This window comes from Euprymna scolopes, chromosome 8 (assembly GCF_053919585.1).
Source record: "Euprymna scolopes isolate OS-2025 chromosome 8, ASM5391958v1, whole genome shotgun sequence".
Lineage (NCBI taxonomy): Eukaryota > Metazoa > Mollusca > Cephalopoda > Sepiida > Sepiolidae > Euprymna > Euprymna scolopes.
Genome location: NC_136489.1, coordinates 102,899,839 through 102,923,880, shown reverse-complemented (window position 1 = coordinate 102,923,880; position 24,042 = coordinate 102,899,839). Strand labels below are relative to the sequence as shown.

General features: G+C 33.1%; 1 protein-coding gene across 1 annotated transcript in view; it reads left to right on the top strand.

Annotated features, from left to right (window-relative positions):
* The window catches only part of LOC145283688 (uncharacterized), a 224,633-nt gene extending 201,764 nt beyond the window's left edge, over positions 1-22,869 (top strand). Inside the window, exons 3-6 of the mRNA XM_080132714.1 lie at positions 5,442-5,597; positions 8,619-8,770; positions 13,909-14,022; positions 22,429-22,869. Of these exons, the coding sequence (XP_079988840.1) occupies positions 5,442-5,597; positions 8,619-8,770; positions 13,909-14,022; positions 22,429-22,665 (659 nt within the window). The 3' untranslated portion in view covers positions 22,666-22,869. The remainder of the gene's footprint in view (positions 1-5,441; positions 5,598-8,618; positions 8,771-13,908; positions 14,023-22,428) is intronic.
* Positions 22,870-24,042: the final 1,173 nt, after the last annotated feature.

Here is a 24,042-nt window from a genome sequence, read left to right as displayed (position 1 = left end):
TTGAGAAGAGAGCCATTCATATACACTAGGGGCAAGTGGAGATCAGAGTGTTGGTGGTGAAATGATAGAAACGCGTTAAAATTAACCAGACACCTTTTGCCCTATTGCACCACGTGCTCAAGGTCGGAAGAGAGAGACTAAGAGAGATCTTGGTCGTTGCTGCCTTTAAATTGTTGCCATAGATAGTAGTGTCGTCTGCATATATGTTGTCGAATGAACTTAGAATGAGATTATGATTGATGAAGATAAGGAAGAGAGACAGACGTGGGATAATAAACTATTTATCGTCAATATATATTAAATCATGTTCTCGTTTTGTTTTGTTTTGTTTTTTTTTTCCTTTCGTGTTTTTACTTCGAGTAACTCGCAAGGTGGTTGGTTTTTTCGCGCAATAATAATTGACTTGTGCTTGCATTTATTAAGGGGATAGTGTTACAATCAGTACTGCGAGAGAGCTATAAGTTTAATAATTATTTTGTTTCTAAATTTCCAAAACACTTACATAATAAACAGTTGATCATCCCTTTTTTTCTATTTCACGGTTTAAGATAAGGTGCACTGTTAATGTTTTATTTCGTTTTATTTCGTATTTGTGAATTTTCCATTCATATCTACTTATACAAGTTCTAATTCTACGTTATACGAAATTACTTAATACCTCTAGGATTTAAACGAGATATTTTCTTTGTGTATAAATGACCAAAATCTTCTTTTCAATATATATATATATGTGTGTGTGTGTGTGTGTGTGTGTGTGTGTGTGTGTGTGTGTGTGTGCATTTTCTTCGTGTATAAATGACCAGAATCCTCTTTTCACTTTTCAATATATATATATATATATATATATATATATATATATATAATATATATATATATATAATATATATACATATATAATATATATATATATAATATATATACATATATAATATATATGTATATATTATATATGTATGTATATATATATATATATATATATATATATATATATATATATATATATATCATTCAGAAGAATACAAAATGATATATGATATAATCAAAAATATGTAAATATGTTCCAGAAAATTGAACATCAATAAAATTCTTCTTTTTTTTTTTTCGTATATATGTTTCAGAAACTTTTTAATGAAAACTGAATTTCGATACATCCAAGTTAAAACATTCTACGTCATTTAACATTTAGACATCCGTCATTGCCTGAAAACAATACCGTGTAAAGCATGTGTAATTTTGATAATTTAATCATTCATGTATAACGTTATCTTAAAAAAGGGTGTTATTAGCAGTATGTTTTTCCACTTCATTGTACTATCTCTAACGACCAGAAAATATAAGTTACTGGATATTTGTAAGTACGGTGCAATATTTTAACAAACTTCTAATGATAATAAGCCATTAAAAACTGTGCCATCAGTAAAAAAAAAAATTTCCTTGCAGGTTTTCTTTTCTTTTTTTTTTTCTTTCTTTTTTATTAAAAAAAAAAACTGTGTTTGCAAGCATGTACCTGTGCTGTTATAAAAAAATATAAAATCTCAAAATATAAAGTTATTTTCGTAATTCGATGTAACATTAAATAGAAGAGGGTCCAATTTCTTGCATCGAAAAACTTTTCTCTCATTTGTCTTGGTAAGAGTGACATAGCTCTTGATTTTTCGTAATTTTTGAGGGGAAGGAGGTGAATTCTCTTACTGTTTCCTGTTTTCCCCTCCTTTATCAACCTCATTAAGATCCCTCATTTATCTTTCTGTATACCGAGACTTTTGCAATCGTTTTTTGTCTTTCCTGTCAAACTTATGTTCTTCCGGTTTTCCTTACACAAAAAACCGTTCAATAATAGCAAACGCATGTGTGTGTGTATGTGTGTGCGTGTGTGTGCGCGCGCGTTCGTGTGTGTGTGTGTGTGTGTGTGTGTGTGTGTGTGTGTGTGTGTGTGTGGCTAGAGTGTCGTTTCTTAAAATTGGTAACGATTTGCTTATCGCTCCTGTTGTCATCTTCATCTATGTTTCAGCAGCGATTTAAACTTTCTTTTTACTCATATTTAATCCAAGCAGGGCCAATTGCCACTGAAATGTAAGTGGCTACTCTGAATTAGGGACCATATATACGGGGACACTATAAGTAGATATTTGAGCAGCGAGATATCTAATCACTTTACATACAAATTCCTGCATTTTAGTACAGTCGAGAATCTGGATATAGAGAAGGAACCAAAATCTAGTAGTTCGAAGGAAGAAATTTCTAGAGTAGAAGGCTTCCTGGAATCGAGGGGGGTCTCTACAGTGGATGCGTGAGATTTTGCTGCGTGTCGGAAGTATTTACGGCGAGGGAGAGGTGGGGGCGGAGTACCAGTGCTCTATTATAGTTTTAGTCGAAATTGATTTTATCAGGTCTCGTGGTCCCAATCAATTGAAGGTCTGATAATGCTGTAGCGATATGAAGTAGAAGCATATCAATACGGTAGCTCAACGAGCAGCTTTAGTTAACTTTACAATCAGTACCTTTAGCTTCGTTCTCTTGAACAGTGTGTTAAAAAAAGGGATTTTTAAACTAATAGGTCCCGAATTGTCTACCAAGCTCTAGCCTCTGCCCAACCGCAGGAATCTTTGATACATCTGCTTGTTTTACAAGTACTTCAATGAAATGTGGCCCGACGATCTCACTGCACTTTTATCCCTTCAACGTAAATACTGCCAAACAATTCGACAAGCAGTAATATCCCACGCTTTCACTGTAGAGGCCATCAGATTTCAGAAAACTTTATACTCTAATATATAATATAACCCTAACCCCTCTTCTCCGGGGCCGGGTCGCATCCGCATCCGTCGTTATCATGGTTCACTGGAGCATACTTGTGATGTACTTCTGGCCGTGTTCGTTGCTCCCAGCTCACAGGACCATAGATGCAACCCAGCAGGGCTACATTCTTACTTGTCTAGTGGTGGACCCCTTAAGGGTGATCAGACTCTCACTGATCACTGGAAAATATATTCTGCTGTTCAGGGCACGCGAAATGTGCATGACCCTAAGTTCGTGTGGCAACATTGTCGATTTCGGCCGTCACTTTGGCTTCGTGCTGGATCCAGTTTGTCTCCTTCATCGTCTGGCGTCAGGGGATATCTGAAACAAACTACATCTTCATTTCAGGCCGGCAATCGAGAAAGAAAGAAAACTCTGGGACATTTTTATATAACGAAACAAATTAATTATTCATAAATCGGTTTACACTTGTTTAGTCGAGTTCTTTGATTCAAGCTTCATGATGCAGGTTGCATACTTAAGTTCCACTAATCAATTTCCCAGCTAAAAACAAGAGTTTTCAACTTAGCTCTTATGAGGGTTTCGCCCCCCCCCCCAGGCGGGGTGAGAGCGATGTGGACGTCTCGATGCCAGTCAGTAAAAAGGACTCTGGATCCTGACTCCAAAAAGTCAATCGTTTTTATCAAATCAGAAATTCCTCGCTCTGCCTTTTTGGAGTTATTCTTCTCTTTTCCATTATCTTATTCTTTTCTTTCTCTCGTGAACTCATTATTTTATTCTTTTCATTTTCTCTTTCTTTTCTCTCTTCTTCGTCTTTCATGACCATATCTCTCCTTAGATTCAATTTATTTATCTATCTGTCCAATTAACTTATCACTGGCTGGTGATCTGGCAGTTAAAATACAACAGATGGACCCAACGACAATACCCCCCAGACACCAAAAGAGACCTTTTGAACCCAAGTCATTGTACCTTTCAGCAAGACATTGTTTCTTTAATAATTTGAATTGTTGTTCTAACCTAAACCAGAAAACGACCCTGTATTGCTTTTTCTGCCAACTCGATAATCTCATTATCATATTTATTTATTTATTTATTTCCCATCGAAATATTCACTATTTCTTCTCTCATTGAAATATTTACTCTTTTCTGTGGACAGGAATCTCATAAACATCTGTTTTTCCTCTCCCATCTTCTCTTCCTCTATTTGAAAAGCAAGATCGTCTGGTGTCGCCAGGGATCTCGTCATAATAACTTATTTCCTCAAACTACTTGCTTTTGGAATCCTCTCCATGCTCCCTGTTTCTTCGGCTGTACCAACATGCAGAATTTTAAATGTAATGTGAAAAAAATATTTCGCTGCACAACTCCCCTCTGAGGAAGGCCCCTAAAAATCTGACCTCTAATTCATAATAGCGCCTTACGTTTAGGTAGCAGTGCGCCTTGTTTGGAGGGGGGGGGGGTAAATGAAAGTAAACAAAAATTAAAAAATTTTTAAAAAGTTGTGTAAGTAGAAAGTGAAACACGAATTTCTTGAAAGAACTCAGAAGTGAGTGATAGCAAAGCCACAGTTAATGCGATTGATTGGCGATAAAGATAAAAGGACGGTCTTACATAATAATGTATGACATGTCACTACCCATTCGAACCATCTTAAATTTACATTCTAGGATGACATAGGCCTCGTTTTCATTCCACAACGAACCCGATATCACCCAAACCAGTAAACTGGCCCAACCCACATTCAATTAGGTAATTTTGCCTTTTATTTCACACTAGCTACCCGGCGTTGCTCAAGGCAAAAGTGTAACATATTTCTACTTAAACTACTATTTCTATACCTCTCTCTATCCGTCTCTCTATCTTTCTCCCTACACCGTTTTCATCCTTCCTCTTCCTAATCTCCTCTTTCTCCTTCGCCTATTCTCTTTTTTAACTGGACATGCATACAAACATAGACAGATATATTTTCTTTATATAATAAATTCATCGGCAAATAAGTACATAATGACATTTAAAAAAAAAAAACACCTGTCCCTAACGAAATTTGTACTAATTTATTATTTTTAAATTTTAGATATTATTCATCCGGGTCAACGCCAATCAAGAATATACAGACTTTATGGATGTTTGTTTAGCAATTTCTTTACCTTTAGCTGGATACACGTGCACACAAACAACTTTTCTTTATATAATAGATAACTTAGAAATTTGCATGTTAACGTAATTTTCTCGTCTCAAATCTTTCATTGACTCAATAGTTTTTGCATGCTTTCTTTTCAGCATAAATCTGCTTAAATCACAAACTTACGAAAACACAACAATTTATTTTCCATTTCTAACAGACCACCAACCGCGTAGAGATCAATAAGATTACCAGCGACGAACGCTATTCTTTTCAAATAGAATACTGAAAGAAACACGCGGCTGAAAACTTTTCATTCTTAATTCAAAAAAAAAAGGGGACGTACAATCCTTTCATACAGCAAAAAAAATTGCACGCAATTGTATATATAACATCATTGAAAAATTTCCAATAAAAATTATAGACCCGTGTCGCTATCGTACCTGTTCATAATTGTATTACAAGTTTTCATTGATAGAATTCTATATTTCAAGTTTACGCTACAACATATTTTTTCTCATCACTATTATAGATTTTTTTTCTTTTATCGTTACAGCAAAAACGCAGTCCTTCTGTGGCTTCGAAGACCCGAATATTTGTGGTTTCACTCAGGCTAATGGAACTGATAACTTTGACTGGATTCGGGCCAAAGGAAGTACACCGTCCGCTGACACCGGACCAGAAATGGACCATACTTGTAAATCGAAAGAAGGTAAGGTTCATAATTTAGATAGTTTTTGTTATCATCGGAATTAAAGTTGAAAAATTTCAGACTTTATTAGTTTTTCATGCTGGCAAAAAGAAAGACCATCACTCAGTTGAATACATTCAAGTGTATCTCTCTCTCTCTCTCTCTCTCTCTCTCTCTCTCTCTCTCTCTCTCTCTCTCTCTCTCTCTCTACATCACTCTCATGTCACATACACACGCGCAGATACACATACATCTATATCTATCTATCTATACACACACATATTTGAACCTATAAAAGTGGTGGACGAATGTTTATTTAAAATAGACATTTGGCGAGGTTATTTGTGGTCACCGCTCCTGTGGGTCGATCGGTAGCACTGCTAACTATTAACGCGATGGTTCTAGGTTCAATCCTCGGCTTGGGAGAGGTGCTAGTCTAGCAGCACTGATGAGTTATGATACTACAAAACGGGACTGTATGTCGATTACTACAGATATATATAATTATAAAAATTACATTTTATTTACGGATTATCTTTTAAGAGTGTGACTATGGTTAAATTCCATCCATCCATCGCAACTGTAGCCGAGATTGAACTCACTACACGAGTTTGTAGTGTAATTCAAATCTTGTCGGTAGCTGAATATTTGATGCTTCGCCCCATCTACCCTCGAGAGAAGGATAAATCGTGCCAGTTTCCCAACCAGGTATTTTACCTCACTGCACATACAGCGCCTCGCCTTTCACAATGGTTACCCATCTGATACTGGCCAGCCTCAACATTGCATAACTTCGGTGATCTGGTGAGAACCGATGTGTAAACGTAATTGTGCCGTGACAGAATTTCGACGTTCTAAATAAGTAATTAAAGAAAAGAAACAACTGCAATATTTTACATTTAAATACTTTTAAATAACAAAAAAATAATAACTCTGAACAAATAAATGAAATGTACTAGAACACTATTTTATTTGTTTCTATATTTGTAAATATTATTGGTATTTAAATAAGTTTAATTATTATCTGTATATTTAAAAGTTGTTAATTAATTCCCTCTAAAAATGTTGTGATCGGGTATTTTGTTTTTCATACACTCAGAGAAAATATCTCGACTCAGACATTCAAAAGAATATCGCAGATTTTGTTTATAAAAGCACTTTTTGTATTTATTTTAGACAGTAGTAATTATTTATGGATTGAATGGTTTAAATAGATAATAAATAATTTGCCATATAAATAATTCATTGTTCATGCTCATTAATCATATCAAATCCATTTTAAGATAAATACGCAGTCGCTAGTATGATTTCATTAAAAGAACATTGTAATTAGTTGTTCAAAATAAAATTATTTTACCTATCATTCTGATATACGAGTAATTTTTAAAAATAGTTTAACATTTTTTTAAATATATATATATATAATTGTTTATCATAACGCTGAAATGGCCCAAATTAGATATTTTCATTAATTTCATAAACTGCTTTTGTATAGGTAATTATTGTTATTGTCTCTATTGTAATAGTAATTCTAGTTGGAATAAACATTTTTGAAGTAAACTGAATCGAAACACATTTTGGTAACGAACATAGTACAACGATTTTATTAGTCGGATTCAAATCTGTCGATAACGAGAATAGATACGAAAGTAAACGTTGATGCACTCGCGTGCGTGTAGAAATAAGTACTTACATATTATAAGGAAAAACGAAACTTGCTTGAGTCTGTAGACAAATTGGGTAATCGCTAGAAAAAAAGAATCAGAAATCTTGGTATATAGTTAAGAATGTTCATGTCGTGAATATCTCGGAAAAATATTGTGCGAAAGACAAGCAAAATCAGCGCGCAATCCCAGTTCAACATCAAGTTAATAAATAAATAAATAAATAAATAAAAAGTTAATTTAATTATTTTTATACATCTTTTTCTTTCTTTACAACATCGGTATGACTTCCAGTTCAATGCAGATTTTTAATCTCATCTGAAAGCCTACAATACTGTCAATGCAGTGCATTTATAATATAATAATTTTTCATCATTGTTATTCGCTAAAGAAACTTAAATTAATTAAATCTGAATGACTAAGCGTGAAACTTATTTTATTTATCATACCTATATTACCATTGAAACAACTGTTATTTATATCATCTTCTGAAATGCTGTTTATATGGTAGAAAGCAAAGACACAACTGCAGTTATTTTTATTTATAATTTTTATAACTATTTTAAACAGTTTATAATAAATTAATGTTTGGTGTTTTTCTTTTGTAATTTTATTACCTTATTTTCAATAGTTTTGTCGATATTAAGAAATAAAAGTAATAAATTAAAGTGATATAAGAGAAAAGGATAAATTACAAAACCTTCTTTAAAATATTATTTGCATTTATTTTAAAAGGATTTAATTTAAATGAAGACAAATATATCTTAGCTAGTTAAAAAGAATGATAGCCTAACAAGGCATATGAGTAGAAAGAGGAGTTCATAGATAGAGAGAGAAAGTAGCTTCGTTTTTATTTTGTTTTGTTTTTTGTCACTCACTCACATTCCTGCTCCCTTTTATCTCTCTGTATCTCTTTCTTTCTCTTTCTCTCTCTCTCTCTCTCTCTCTCTCTCTCTCTTTCTCTCTCTTTCTCTCCCTCTCTCACTCTCTTCCCCCTTTCTCCCCTTCTCTCCGCTTTCCACTCTCCCTCACTGTCTCTCTACTTTTCTCTCTCTCTCCCTCTCGCTCCCTCTCTCTCTCCGTCTCTCCCCCCTCTCTCTCTCTCTCTCTCTCTCTCTCTCTCTCTCTATCTATCTCTCAGCAAGAAGAATGTCTTAACAGATATGTTTATCATATTTTTAATGAAATCAAAATAAAATAAATCGTGGTAGTTGTTGTGACACAGCAGATCACGTGTACGTTGAGTAAAATAGAAATTCCAATCGATTTTTCGATTATAATAAAATCTATTCATTTTATCGGCTCTACCGATTTTATGTGACTTTTTTCTTCTCTTTCTTAATCAACATTTATTTATCTCTCCCGATTTGTTTTCCAGGTCATTTTATGCATTTGGAAGCTTCGGCCAAAGGACGGGGCCACACAGCAGTGTTGACGTCACCCTCCTACAAAAGCTTCACTGCTCAATGTGTCCAGTTCTATTACCACATGTTTGGTCGCCACATGGGCACATTGAACGTTTACACACAAGTAAGCCTGACACACTTGTCTTTTATGCCAAACGGTTTCATAACAGTCACTTCAATCTAAGGCAGCTTCAAATTATAAATTAATTTTCTGTAGATTAAATAGACATATTTAAACTACTGAGGACTTATCTCATATAAACTTTCTGAAAATAAAAATATAAATTTTACGCTCTTATTTTAATTTTTCCTTATAATAGAGAACTCGGCTGGAATTCTTTTTCCAAAATCTAACTATATATATATATATATATATATATATATATATATATATATATATATATATATATATATATATATGTATATATGTGTATATATATATACTTGTTTATTGTTATATAAACATGCTCACATCCCGCTGCTACAAATAGCCACTTGTTTCAATCAAACAACAGATATCATCTGGCAGCGACTTGACTATTCAAATGTTCATTGAATAAACATTATTATAAGTTTATTCAATGAACATTTGAATAGTCAAGTCGCTGCCTGATGATATCTGTTGTTTGATTGAAATAAGTGGCTATTTGTAGCAGCGGGATGTGAGCATGTTTATATAACAATAAACAAGTATTATCAGCTCTTTTTATTGAGCACTATCTAACAACCTCGTTGAATTCACTAGTCCATTACTTTTGAATAAAAAAAAACCCGAGTATATATATATATATATATATATATATATATATATATATATATATATATATATATATATATATATATATATATATATATATATATATACTATGAAATGAAATGTCACGGAGATAAGATGGGTGAAAAAAGACAAAAGGAAAAAGAAATTAAACACAGGAATAACTTATCAAAAGCAAGAGTCTTGCCAGTTATATTCGATGCAACAAACGTCTTCAGAAAAAGTGAAAATTCTTATATTTATTGAAGTAACAGCAAAAACAAAATTAGAAGAATTATGCAGCCCGTTCGATAACTACGTTAAAATGGAATAAGGGAGAGAAAAAAAAAGAATAAAAGGAAAATGAAATTCGGGTGAAATGCAGTAAAAAAATAGTTTAACTGGGATCGGAGTTTTAATGCAGTGACGAGGTATATTGCATTGTTTTTTGTTTTGTTTTTGTTTTTGTTTTGTTTTTTTTTGGGGGGGGGGTTCAAGATGTTTGCTTAAAGAATAAAATCCGAGTTTAAGTTTTACGTACGTTAGATGAAAACGAGAGATGGATAAGAGCACTTTTGATGCATTTGCGTTGTAGAAGAGGAGATTCAGTTTTGAGGAGTGTGCATTTGTAAATTCAAAATCGTGTTGAATATGTTTCTGGCTATAATTAATGTGCTAGTGGAATTATCGTGTTTGAATCCCGGTTCGTGTTGGCAAATGCATGATTTTATATTTCTGACTGTTTTGCCGATATAAAACATCGAATATGAGGCATATTTTATTTTGTAAATGCAATCTATGTAATGGGCGGCCTTAGCGGGTAGGTTGGGGCGAGGTTTCGTATTGAGTAAATCCTTAATGGATTTAGAAGTTGAAGTATTTTTTTATGCTATATTTGAATTGTTTATTAATACGTATAAGGAAATAGATCTGAGATTATTGGGGAGGTTTCTGTAAGATGTATTTTGATCATTCTTATCGGTGTTATTTGCTGGTTTAATTTGTTTTCCTTCTTTTATTTTTCCACACACACACACACACACACACACACACGCACGCGCGCGCACACACATGCATACGTGCACACACGCATATATATGTGTATATACTAAGTCATCCTCAGGATATAAATGATATTTTGTAAACAGCCTTTATCATATACATATGTGTGCGTCTGTGTCTGTGTATTTTTAGTAGTTAAACATTCAAGGTTTCAGTTTATTGAATATTTATGTCTAACTCTGGGGCATGCATAAATAAACAATAGAAAAATTAATTATAGTACCATATCCAAATAAGATCATGTCGGTTTGAATTAAAAAAAAAAAGAAGAAGACTCTTTTGAGAGGAGTATGATTTTTTTGAGTCATGAGTTTAAACCGCAGCATGTGTACGTAAATATTGAGACATGACTATTTTAACCGCAAAAACCAAAACCGCAAGCTCTTTCGGCGAAATGGAGAAAATGGGCGAGCGAGTAAAGTTAAGCAGTGACATTCTGATGTCGTTTAATGGAGAAAACGATGTGGGATCGTGATTTAATAAATCGAAGCTGGTTATGTAGCTGCAAAAGATAGGTGGCGTAACAACATTGATCCGGATGTATTTGGAGGTGAATGCGCTGAAATTTGGATAGAAGGAATTAACTGATATCAAGAGTATTGAGCAAATGACAGCATTTTCGGAGGGTGCCTCTGAAACCTATAACAAGCTCAGAAGAATTACCTGGATCGGGGAATTGGTAGATGTGTATACAGCAGAAATAAGGCGACTAGTTGCGTTTTCCGGGACAATATACGAGACAAAGCCATGAAAAGACTATGAAAATGGCTTTTGTACGTGATTTTCCTGACCGCATCTTGATGGAACTGCAACGATTAACTTGAGATCGAAACCATAAAGGTGGGCGGAATTTTGAGGAATGACAGGGTGCTGGCCACCTCAAAGCCCGGATTTGAATCCGATAGAGAACCTCTGGTCGATTCTGAAGAGGAAGGTTTACGAAAACGGGCATGAATTCCATAGTAAAAAAAGACATTTGGGAGAGAATCAAGAAGGTATCTTCTGAAATCACACCTAAGCAAGTGCATATATTAACATCCAGGAGGCTGATTGATTTGATTAAAAATGGAGGAAAGCGAATAAAGGGTTAAATAGTTTCATAAATTCGTATTGTTCTGTTAATTGTTATTTGAGTAATAACTGTTGTTTTCTTGTAATATGTTATCAATATATGGTACTATAATCATGATGACACAATTTTTCGAATTATATCATGTTTAAAAATGGTATTTATTGCGTATAAATGAGTGCTTGCAAACTCTTTTGGTCCATATTCCTTCCTGAAATCATTTAAAGATCCATACACCCCCCCAGAATATGATTATTTGGTTTCCGTTTCTATGAATTTACTTCATATATTTGCATATCAAACAGTGAGTAACATAGTTATTATATTGGAAAATATTGAAGCATAAATTTACGAAGTTATACAATTTGCAAACAATTTTTACCCCCACTGTATATATGTGTGTGCATATATATGTATCTGTGTGTATGTATATGTATGTACGTGTATGTATATATGTGTGCATATATGTATGTGTTTGCATGTATATTCATATATTTACAAGTTTATGAAATATACATGCCTATACTTATATCTTTAATATAATTTACATGTCTATTACATTCAAAATAAGTTTATTGGAATCGAAACGATGTAAAGGGCATATACGAAGTGCCTTAAATAAGTTTCCAGACTTTTTTTTTTTTTTTTGCACAGTCATTTAAAACTACCGTAGTCCCTTAAAAAATCAGTATGTTATTGCTATACATCTTATGAGATGATTGACCAATTTTTTATGATTTTAGGTTCAAATGAACAGCTACAGCAGGAATTGGAATACACCCTACTAAAGCCTGATTGTCACAGCTGGTGAATTTCAAAAATGCAATCTGGGCATGAGGACACTTTAGAAGAACGATATGCAATAAAATTGTTTTAAACTTCAAAAAAAAAATGCCACAAAAACGCATGGAATGCTTCAGACTGCTTTTGGACCATTTTGCATGAATCGAGCATCAGTTTTGGAGTGAAATTCAAGGAAGAGAGGGAGTCTGTGAAGGATGATGAGAGGTGTGAGAGGAGTAAGGAAGTCAGAACACCAAAGTTGATTGGCCAAATAAAGAATTTCATGGATAAGGACCGTTGTGTGTCTATAGAGACAATAAGTGCACAATTTAATGTCAGTGTAAGAACTGTACACACAATGATTCAGAGGAACTGAAGATGTGAAAGATTTGCTCGAAGTTTTTCCCAAGGATGCTCAGAGAAGATCAGAAAGAAAAACGTTGTCATGACAACAGGGAGATGGTCGAGCTGATTAATTCAGATCTCCCAGTTCTTGATGCTTTGGTGACCTGCGACGAAAGCTGGATCTTCTGCTATGAACCAGAGACCAAGAGGCAGAGTTCCCAATGGAAGCATGCCGGCTCTCCGAGACCCAAGAAGACCAGACAAAGCAAATCCACCTAGAAACTTATAATGACCCCTTTTTGACAGCTGAAGCATGATCTACATGCACTAGGTTTCCACTGAACAGACAATCAACAAGGAATACTGTGTTGAGGTTTTAAAGGAGTTCAGGAAGAGATTTCGTCGGAAGAGGCCAGCACTCTTTAAATCTGGTCAGGTGCATTTACACCAGGACAATGCACCAGTCCACAACTCCATCCTTATCACATACTACTTAAATAAGATGACCACAAGACAGTTCCTTGCCCTCTTTTTAATTCATACCTTGCTCGCTGTAACTTTTAGTTATTCCCTAACCTCAAGGAAAACCTTAGAGGACTTCCATGGGGCATTCCAGAGGTTGTTGGAACGGTACAACAAGTGTATTATAGCCAGATGAGATTACTTCGAAGGGGGGCTAAAATTTCATGTGTGTACTATCAATAAAAGTGGCCATACGAAAAAAATTCTGGAAACTTATTGAAACCACCTCGTAGTACGCTTCTGCGGCTGGGGTCTACCGTGAAACTTTTAAAAGTGCCTTAGAATTATGTATTATTAAATATAGTATACATCTACTGACTTTAATTAATGTTTTATTATAACCAGATATGTTGCACCTACTATTCCGAAAATTAATGCCGTGTTATCTTTTTCCCGGTCAACTCTGAGTAACACTGTCAATCCTCTATAATCGTAATTTCAGATCTAAGCATCATAGCTAAAAGATTATCTTTGCTGTCTTTCTCACTACTTTAACTAGACCGTTTTTAACGTACATTTTTTGTTAAGATTAATTTCTCGTCTTGGTATTTTTTTTTACCGGAAAATTTTATTCATCGTTTGTTGTGCCTACTTTTCACCTCATTTCTTTCTTTTTTCTTCTTTTTTTTTTTTTTGTTAAGTTTGTAAAAATGAATATTTTTAAAAAATTCAAAAGGTTTTAATTAACCCTATTCTTCTTTATTTTTTTTTTCTTCTAAAAATAAAGTCCACAACGGCGTCGGAAGTCCAGTCCGTTTGGCGGGCTTATGGTAACCAGGGGAACGTGTGGATCAAGGCGCGCCTTTCAATCCCTCGAAATCTTGCCAAGACTGGCTATCACGTAAGTACTGAATGAGCGATGGAACAAACATTCGTTAACTTTGTTGGTATTAACCGATTTCTCTATTTGTAAACAAACGCTGATCTTCCGTCTAGGGATTTGACACGTGGGAAGGCATCCTTAGACTATAATAAATCTGTGTCAAATCCTTCGGGTAACTTATTAGAGAAAGCAAAACTCTCTCTCTCTCTCTCTCTCTCTCTCTCTCTCTCTCTCTCTCTCTCTCTCTCTCTCTCTCTCTCTCTCCATCCCCAGAAATATAGTAAACATATGTGTTGTATGTTTTACCTTTAAAAATGTGTGTCTGTTTGTGTAAAGGAATTTCGCGCAGAGCCTGAATGAGGCCAAACCTTGTTAAACTATGAATGAAACAAACTATCTTAAAAACGCTTCATTTGGCAAAATGCTTTCGTTGTTTGCTTGAATTAGAAGCGCTTAGTTTTTAGTAATCTAATTTTAAAATACATCAATTCTGATCATATAAGTGGGAGCGTTTTATTTTAAACTAGCAGGGTTACCCAGCATCACGCAGGCTACTAATTCCTGTAAATACGTAGATTACAGAAGAAAAGTTAAAGTAAACAACCTGCTTAATATTCTAATTGGAAATGCCAAAGTTAATTCTGTGACAAAACGAAGTTTGTCTCGGGTGAGGTTCGAACCGACAACCTCTGTCTCTGCAGCGCGTTAACCGATTGACCCACCGCGGTAAGTACAAATATCAGCGCTGTTAAATACATAAATTACACATATTGTTTTTCTCCCCTTTCTCTCTTTCTCTCTCTCTCTCTCTCTCTCTCTCTCTCTATCTATCTATCTATCTATCTCTCTTTCCCTTTCACTTATTCACTTTCTCATTAACTTTCTTCCTATTTTTCCCCTCTCTATCTCCTCTCTCGTTATCTAGAGTAGTGTAAGTTAGAGGCGCAAGTAAAACAGAGAAAATAGTCAATGAAATAGTGTATATATGTATATAGAACATATTTTATAAAATTTATCCTCGGTGTTATGGGTGACACGCGTAGTAGATGTTACTGTAAGTGTAAGGACTCCTCCACGTTTCTCTCTTCGTGACACATAAAAAGTAGAATATTGATCAGGAATAAATATTTAAATAGAATAAATCGATTGAAAATAAATAGTAAAGTAATAGGAAGGGTAAAGTGTTGAATGCTTACATTGCAGTGTGCATCAATTTATAATACTAATATAAAGGTTTATAATACTAATATAAAAGTATTATTAAGGAGTTTTAAAAAATATGTGTATTAAACAAAAAAAGTCTACATTTATACAATTGTACAGTACATATCAAGATATGACCGCCTGAAAACCATTCAAAGACGTGTAACCAAAATTTCCTCTCCATAAGATAACTATCATATTCTGAACGCGTTCTTTTCCTGTACTTTAATTAAATGAACATCTCGACTTGGTGCACACCCACAAAAGTATCTATTAAATCGCTGACAACTCTGGTTAACTTTTTAATCTCCCTGGGTACATGGGCATATCTAATAAGTCGGAAATATTATTTTACGCTCAAAATTGCTGAAACATGAAACAAAATGCCTCATCATTTCTCGCTTGCCGAGACATAGCATTGTTTAAAGTCTTCATGCTTCCCTAAATTCGCCAAAACCACATCGTCAAAATACATGCATATATGTAGGAATCGTACCTTGTTAATTTTTTTTTTTTTTTTTTTTTTGACAATTTTACATTATTCTAGACATAATCTTTTGATAAATTTTATTACACCTGGGCATTATACATAAGGTTTTAATTATTATTTCCTCAGCATTATTATTATTTCCTTATTATTATTATTATTATTATTATTATTATTATTATTATTATTATTATTATTATTATTATTATTCTCAAATATTTTCCCTTTGGTACTCATCATAAGATTAACAAACCTCAGAATTAGTTTCTCACATGTGCATATCTTTTTTAGTAGGACGTTAAAGTTTTTTCGAGGCATCTCCGTTGCTAGTAATGAAACACTCTACCCTTCAAGGTGCCCCAAAACCAGACGCCTAATTAAACTAAATATAACCTGTATTTCGATATCTTACGTATAGCAGTTGTGCTCAAAATATATAATGATCGGTTGATTAGTTTAGGAGTGAATCCCGTACACACAAGTATATAAACATATAAGCGTGCCTAACTTTATAAAAATGGAGATAGGTCAGTAGTTCTATTTTATCATTATTTATAATTGAGTTCGAGATTGAGGTGCAAAGTACGAGGGTCATTCCAAAAGTAAAGGCTCCTATTTTTTAAATCAAAACAGTTGGAAAATTACGATGACGGAAATGGTACCAATAAAACGAGCGATCTTTTCAACTCCAGAATTTATTTTTCTACATAGTCACCACCATTATCAATACACTATTGCTAGCGATGAACGATAGCTATACATAAGTTTCCGGAGCGTGGTCTATCATACAGGGGGGGGCGTTCCAAAAATAACGTCTCTTTTTTTTTTTTACTCAAAAAGTTGAAGAGCTGGGAGGACGGGAGTGCTATTATTAAAACGGGCGACCTTTTGTGCTCCAGAACTTATTTTTCTATGATCACCACCATTGTAAATGCATTTTTGCCAGGAATTCAATAACACATCTCTGCTTCTGACGCACGTCCATGAGAGGGGATACTTTCTTAGAGTCTCACATCGACATTATCTGCAACAGAGAAATAAAACGTTCAGGTCATAAGTTCAATCATCATAACAATTCAATTTGCAATCCCGCTGATCAATTCAAACGGAATTTAAAAAAATAGGAGTCACTATTTTTGGAACGTACCTCGGAGTTAACTTCTCTTGCAATTCTCTTGAGATCATATTCTCTTCTTGGAATGATTCTCCTAAAACTGAATGTAACTACTTGATCTTAATTTTCAATATTTCAACTGTTTACTGTAAAATATCAATTCATAATTAAGCGTTGTCTTCGTTTTTTGGGTATCCTACAGTTGGCTGTATTTTTTTTCACCACAATAATTAATGATGAAACCATATTTTCATTTTTTATTTTAAGTATTTTTAATTACAAATAAAAATTAGACAATGAGTCAGCATCTCAGTGCAACACTTTCTCTCTCTTTCTCTCTCTCTCTCTCTCACACGCACACACAAACACATACATACACACATGCATACACACACATATATATATATATCCTTTCATGTATATATATATATATATATATATATATATATATATATATATATATATCCTTTCATATATCCTTTCATATAAATAATTGAATCCGTTTAAAAGTACTGCAAACAAAATAAACAAATGACATCTAAAAAAAAATGCGATACATTAGCTCAGTTGTGGAGCATCAGGTTTACAACTCTGGAGTCCTGGTTTCGAATCTCGCTAGTTTTAACACGCTGATGAGTTGTAAACGATGAAACACATTTGATATATACGTCGCTCTTGTATCTTATACGTCAGGGAGGCAATGGAAAATAATTTATACTGCTATTTCGTATAAATAATATATATATATATATATATATATATATATATATATATATATATATATATATATATATATATATATATAGTTACATGTGTGGGAGTTTTTACTTTCGTTTGTATTATTTTTGTAAATATGATTATTAAAATTTCATTTTCTTTAGATTTCAAGAGTTAACAGATTTTAAGACGACAACTGTAAACTGGTTTTTAAAAAATGTAGGCAAAATGCAATCACGTTAAACAGAAATAACAATATGACATTTACATTATATTTTATTATGTAAAATTCTCCCGCCTCTTTTCTCCTCGATCACCGGAAGCTGATGGGAGAAAAGCGACAGTCTAATATGCTGCGTTGACATGAATTCTTCAAATAAATTTTTTAAAAAACAAAAAAAACAATAATGCAATCTAGACGGCGCTTTAAACGTCGAAATGTCATGAAAGTTTATTTAGTCAATTTTTCAAATTTAAACTTTTACAATATAAATGGTTTGGCATTCAAAGATTATTTATGCTTGTTTTAGTTTCCTTGATTTTAATTGTCACTGAGGCTGTTGAGTTCTTTTAGAGTGTCTTCGGTCGACACCAGTTATCGTTTTTTACCAGAATTTTAAATATTTCTTTCATTTCTTTTTATTTATTTTCTGCCAGAAAACTCGTCTTCTGATCTTGTGTTAGACTTAGCAAACAAATAAAAAATTTGCCTCTTCAAAAATTTTCATTCAAGGCTTGTAAGTTTCAAATGACTTTTACAAGAATTTAAAAAATAAAAAACGCTGATCTGGAAGAAAACTTGATTGCAATGATAGACTATATATGTGTGTATGTGCCTATGTGAAACAGAGGAAAAATGAGAGAAATACTAAAAATTCCCAAAGGTCTTTTCGTCTGCCTCCAATCTCTTCAGAAAAAATTAGCAAATGATGACAATAAAAACTAAATATCAGAATTAGCAAAGGAATGGAATTATATATGCTGGAGTGAGAGAGGCAATGTATAATTCAACTAATTCTCTCTCTCTCTCTCTCTCTCTCTCTCTCTCTCTCTCTCTCTCTCTCTCTCTCTGTATATATGGAATCTTCCTGTCGATTTCGACATATGAGGTTCCGCCACAACAGCTAAGTTGCTCGAAAATCCACACAGATGATTTGTTTATAGTGGTGAAGGCTTTGTGTAGAACCATCCACACTTTTTGGTATTGCTGCTAACCTTTGTCGGTGCAGATAACTGCCACAATAAGTGTATATATATATATATATATATATATATATATATATATATATATATATATATATATACACACACACATATATATATATATACCTTCCTACCCTATGTCCTGATATATATACCTTCATACCTTAGATCCTGACCAGAGGTGCTTATGAAAATGGGCATGACCTCAGGTATATTGGGATGAAAGTTCGACTTAGCAGTATGCAACACGGAGAAAGATTAATCGGAGTATTAGTTAGAACGAGTATTTGTAGTAAGATTCACGGACCTGTAAGTTTGCGCGTGAACTTCGTAATATATGTCATTAAGGGCCGTATGCTGAAAAATGACGTCATCGCTGAGGTCTTAGTAAGCAAGATCTGTCGAACAGTCAGATTGTCGATAATTAATAAAAAAAACTTAAAAACTACATTAATGATGATTTGGACTGAAACTCATTCAATATTAATTTAAAAAACAAGAATTAAAAACAGGAAAGTTGTGTGTTTATGCGTTAAAAGTGATTAAACATTTTGTTGTTTCATGGATTTTAATACATTCATTATTTCCTTATAAATTACATTCAAAAAGAAGAAAAGAAAGGAACACGATTCGATTTATAGTTAAACTGAACTTTATTGTACAAATAAAAAAAAATTATGCATGTAAAATTACGTATGTTGTAAACAGAGGACAATCAAATGTTGCAAAGCGTGAAATAAACAATTATTAAACAATCAAACGATAAATATTTTTTTATTAAAACTGACAACAATGAATAATTATCTTAAAATCAAAACGAAAAACTATATTTTTTTTAAATCAAAACGAACAATATTTTATTTTAAATCAAAACCAACAATAAATGTATACAACGAAAACGAACGATAAATTAGTTTACCTAAAACTCATTATCTGAAACTACTTCTTTTAAACTGCCTAACATTAACAGAAAACATGAGTTGGAACAATTACATTGAGAGCATTGCCAGAATCGCTGCGAAGAAGGTAGGCTCCCTCTCTACCGTGCTAGAAAGCTACTAACGCCCGAAAGTATCCTGTACCGCTATAAGGCCCCCATTCGACCATGTATGGAGTATTGTTGTCATATTTGGGCTGGTATATCTGCTACTAGTCTCTCGCTCATAGACAAGGTTCAAAAGAGAGTCGCCAACCTGATAGGTTCTGAACTGTCATCTAAGCTTCAGCCTCTGCCCCATCGACGAAATGTTGCATCCCTCTGCCTGTTCTACAAGTATTTTAATGGTGAATGCTCCGACGAACTGCAAGCACTTGTACCCCCTTGACGTAAATACCCCCGACAAACTCGACAAGCAGCTAAATCCCACCCTACACAGTAGAGATCCCTAGATGTAAGAGAGCTTCTACTCCAGTAGTTTCTTCCCCAGAACTGCTAGACTTTGGAATTCTCTTCCGGGTCCCTGCTTCCCCAACTGTACTGACATGCAGAAGTTCAAGTGTAACGTGAACCGACATCTTGCTACCCAACTCTCTACATAGTACCCCTGTAGTTTATGTCCTTGATAGCCCCCTACATCAAACTGGCAATGTGCCTTATTTGGGGTGAAAATGTAATAATAAAAAAATTTAAAAAACGAACAATAAGTTACCAAAAATAGCATCTGAAGACGTCCCAAGCATTATCAGCGCCATACGACGTAAAAAAAATTAAATAACGTGGATTTTCCTGATGACGAATTTGTTATAATTCGAAATATTGAATTTATTTTAATAAATAAATATATTTATTTGTTAAAAAAAATGTCTGAACTAGTTTTGGTCTTAAAACCGTTAAATATTGAATTTTGTATTCCATATATCAACGGTGCTTAAAACAGTGAATTCCTATTTTATATGACACACGCGTCGACCAACGCTCACACTGTATTGAACAATCAAACCTTCAACAACATCTGAAGACGTCCCAAACATTATCATCGCCATGCAACGTAAAAAAATACATAGATTTTCCTGATTAAATATTTGTTATAATTCGAAATATTGTATTTTTTTTAATAAATAAGCATAATTATGTTGTTGTTTTTTAATTCTGCATTAGTTTTGGTCTTAAAGCCATTAATGTTTGAATTTTGTATTCCAAAACAAATTAAATTCAAACAAATAATGTTAATATAAATAACGTGCAGAAATATTTCAAACATTAAATCTTAGAACATTATAAAAATGTGTTGTAGAATTTAATTAAAAGTTTTAATTTTTTTCTGGTTATTTTTACTAATATTCTCAGTTTCTTTGCGAGTTTAAAAAACATTTTGTTCAACTGTTTCGTGCCACTTTTTTACGCTAACAAACATAGAGTTAGATAAAAAAAATAATAATAAATAAAATATGATAAATAATAAACTCTAATAGTAATTTAAAAAAAACAAAAGAGCTCATTTAACGATTTATTTCAGAAATAACCAATATATGTGATGGTACGTTTTTTAAATATCGTTATGAAATTTCAAATCTTATAATAAAACTTAAAAATCTTACTTTGCTATATTCACTTAGCAAAGAATTTTCTCATTTAATTGCATGTATCCAAATGTAACGCCTGACGAAAACACGGTGTTTTCGGAGCGTCAAAAATGATTCAAAATTCAAAAAGAATAAACAAAATACTGATAGAAATTCATTCAATAAGTGTTACTGTGACACTTTCCGACACTTATTGGATTTCTATCAGAATTTTTTTTTTTTTTTTTTTCGAATTTTGAACTATTTTTGACGTACCGAAGACAGTATATTTCGTCAGTCATCTCAATTGCCTGGTTACCTTAGCAGCTCTACACTCGTTCATTTTCGAACCAAATAAAAGCTTTAGATTCCGTTAAAACACAGAGAACTTATCCAGGTAGGTAGAAGAGTAACTCATCTTGCCTTTGGTAACAATTATTGGTTATGTATTTGATTTTTTTACCCTGTTTTTCGTTTGTTGGCTTCTCTGCTAAATTCCCGAAAATATTTATCCATCTTCTTTCGATTTTGTCATTAGACGTTATCTACTTCCGGTCGTTTCTTCAGACCGGTGACCAGATTCAATAAACCAAATTCAATGATGTCAGCAGGTTATATGACTTTTGTATGTATGTATATATATATATGTATGTATGTATATATATATGTATGTATATATATGTATGTATGTATATATATGTATATATATGTATGTATATATATGTATGTATGTATATATATGTATATATATGTATGTATATATATATGTATATATATGTATATATATATATATGTGTGTGTATACATATATGCATATATATACATATATAGAGAGAGAAATCATACATATATAGAGAGAGAAATCAATATAAACTGTGTAAATTAAAAATTACGACAATTTATTATTTGACAAGAAATGCAAAAATTTTAAACTTGTCCTTATTCCATATAGTTTCTAAGAATGGTTCTTATCATCAGAGACAATTAGTTAGCAAAATATATTCAGAGGCAAGCTATAAATTCTGCTGGTTAGAACATAAATTGAAAATGAAAGAAGTCATATTTGTATGAAAGTTTATGATAATGCAAAAATGTATCTGTTAAAAGAATATTTCAAATAAAGTCCAAGCTCGATGAAGTGAATGAATTTCAATGATTGATCAACTTTTATGAGAGTTTTTTTTTTCTTCTTGTCTAGATTGTTTTCGAAGGTTCTACAGAGACTGGTTACCAAGGTGACATGGCCATAGATGATATAACAGTGGAAGATGGCGAGTGCCCGATCGATCCTCATCTGAGGCCAGTGATCGTTCCCGACATCACGACCAGGGCCCCGTTCAACCACACATTAATCAGATCGAAAAAGAGGCGCAAAAAGAAGCCACGCGTTCATTCCCACCGAAGGCGAAACGGCACACACACTATTGCGAATTGATGTCATATTAACTACATTAACCTTTCACCTGCTTTTTTCCTTAACCCTCACGGTGTCGATGTATAGTAAATAGATACCTATTTTACAAATATATAGACATTAAAAGAAAGACAATATATATATTAAAAAAGCGGCAGGAAAAAAATAATAGAAAAAAAATAACATAATGAATATCACATTCCTTTCTGCACACACAAAAATAAATACTGAAAGAAACATACGCTAAAGAAAGAGAAGTGATTTGAAACCTTCAAACTGCATTTTACTAACAATTTATCAGTTTTATTTTGTAATAATAATAATAATAATAATAATAATAATAATAATACATTAAGACAATTTCATATCCGTACATACGTTGTCACTCTCCGCCTATTTTTTTTTAAGATGGGATCCCTCGATGCAGTGTTTTTAGAATTTAATTTGATGTCGCTATTGCGTCGAACTGAAATGCAAATTTCTTAACCTTCGGGCTAGGATCAAATTGCAGATGGCGTAATAATATTGGGGGTCTAGGTTCGCGCCGGACGTCCATGTAATGAAATTATGTTATGAACTCCTACAAGGGTTTAGTGATAGACCGCAACTGCATTACTACTAGATAAGTATGTTTCAAATATTATGCAATAATGTACTGGGGCCAGACATCTATAGAATGGAAATATTTATAAACATGTTAGCCATATGCAACAGATAAAGTATACAAGTGCGAACTTTTCACGGGTTCGCGAGTTTTAAAATAATTACGCTGGAAATTCTTTTTTAACTAAAAATCATCATTTTTTTTTTTGTGATTGTTTTTAAATGCGCCTTTTATCGAATAAACATCTTCGAAAATTTGTCGACGTTTACAAATATATAAATGGAATTCTTACATAGTGGTTCTAATGCATTAAGTAGATATTCAATTTTTGTTCGACGAGCCTTGAAAGAAAGAGACAGAGCCGCACTCCAGTACAACGGACAGCAAGTAATTTTCATTGCAAATAAATACTCACTTGCTGGACGACCTTCCGACTATGATCAGAGTGTAGTATCAGTTTATTCTCAGTCAGTGAGGGAGAAATCTTTAAACACCAGAGAATTTTTTTTTCCTAATCCAGAGTGTCCGTTTTCGGGAAGCTGGATTTTCCCAATATTAAAAAACCTTGTGTTTAACTCTGTCCTCGTGGTGAGAAGTAAATAAGGACATTCGTTCATTGGATAAACTTTTCTTTAAACTGATAAGTTCCTTCTCAAAAAAAAAATCTTATTGCAATTAATTGAAATCCTCATGAATTATTTTGGTCGTTTTTTACGAATCCGGCGATGCCAGTGAAATCGAATCTTGTTCATAATCTTTTTCACATTTTATAATAAAAATTTTCATCATGAAAC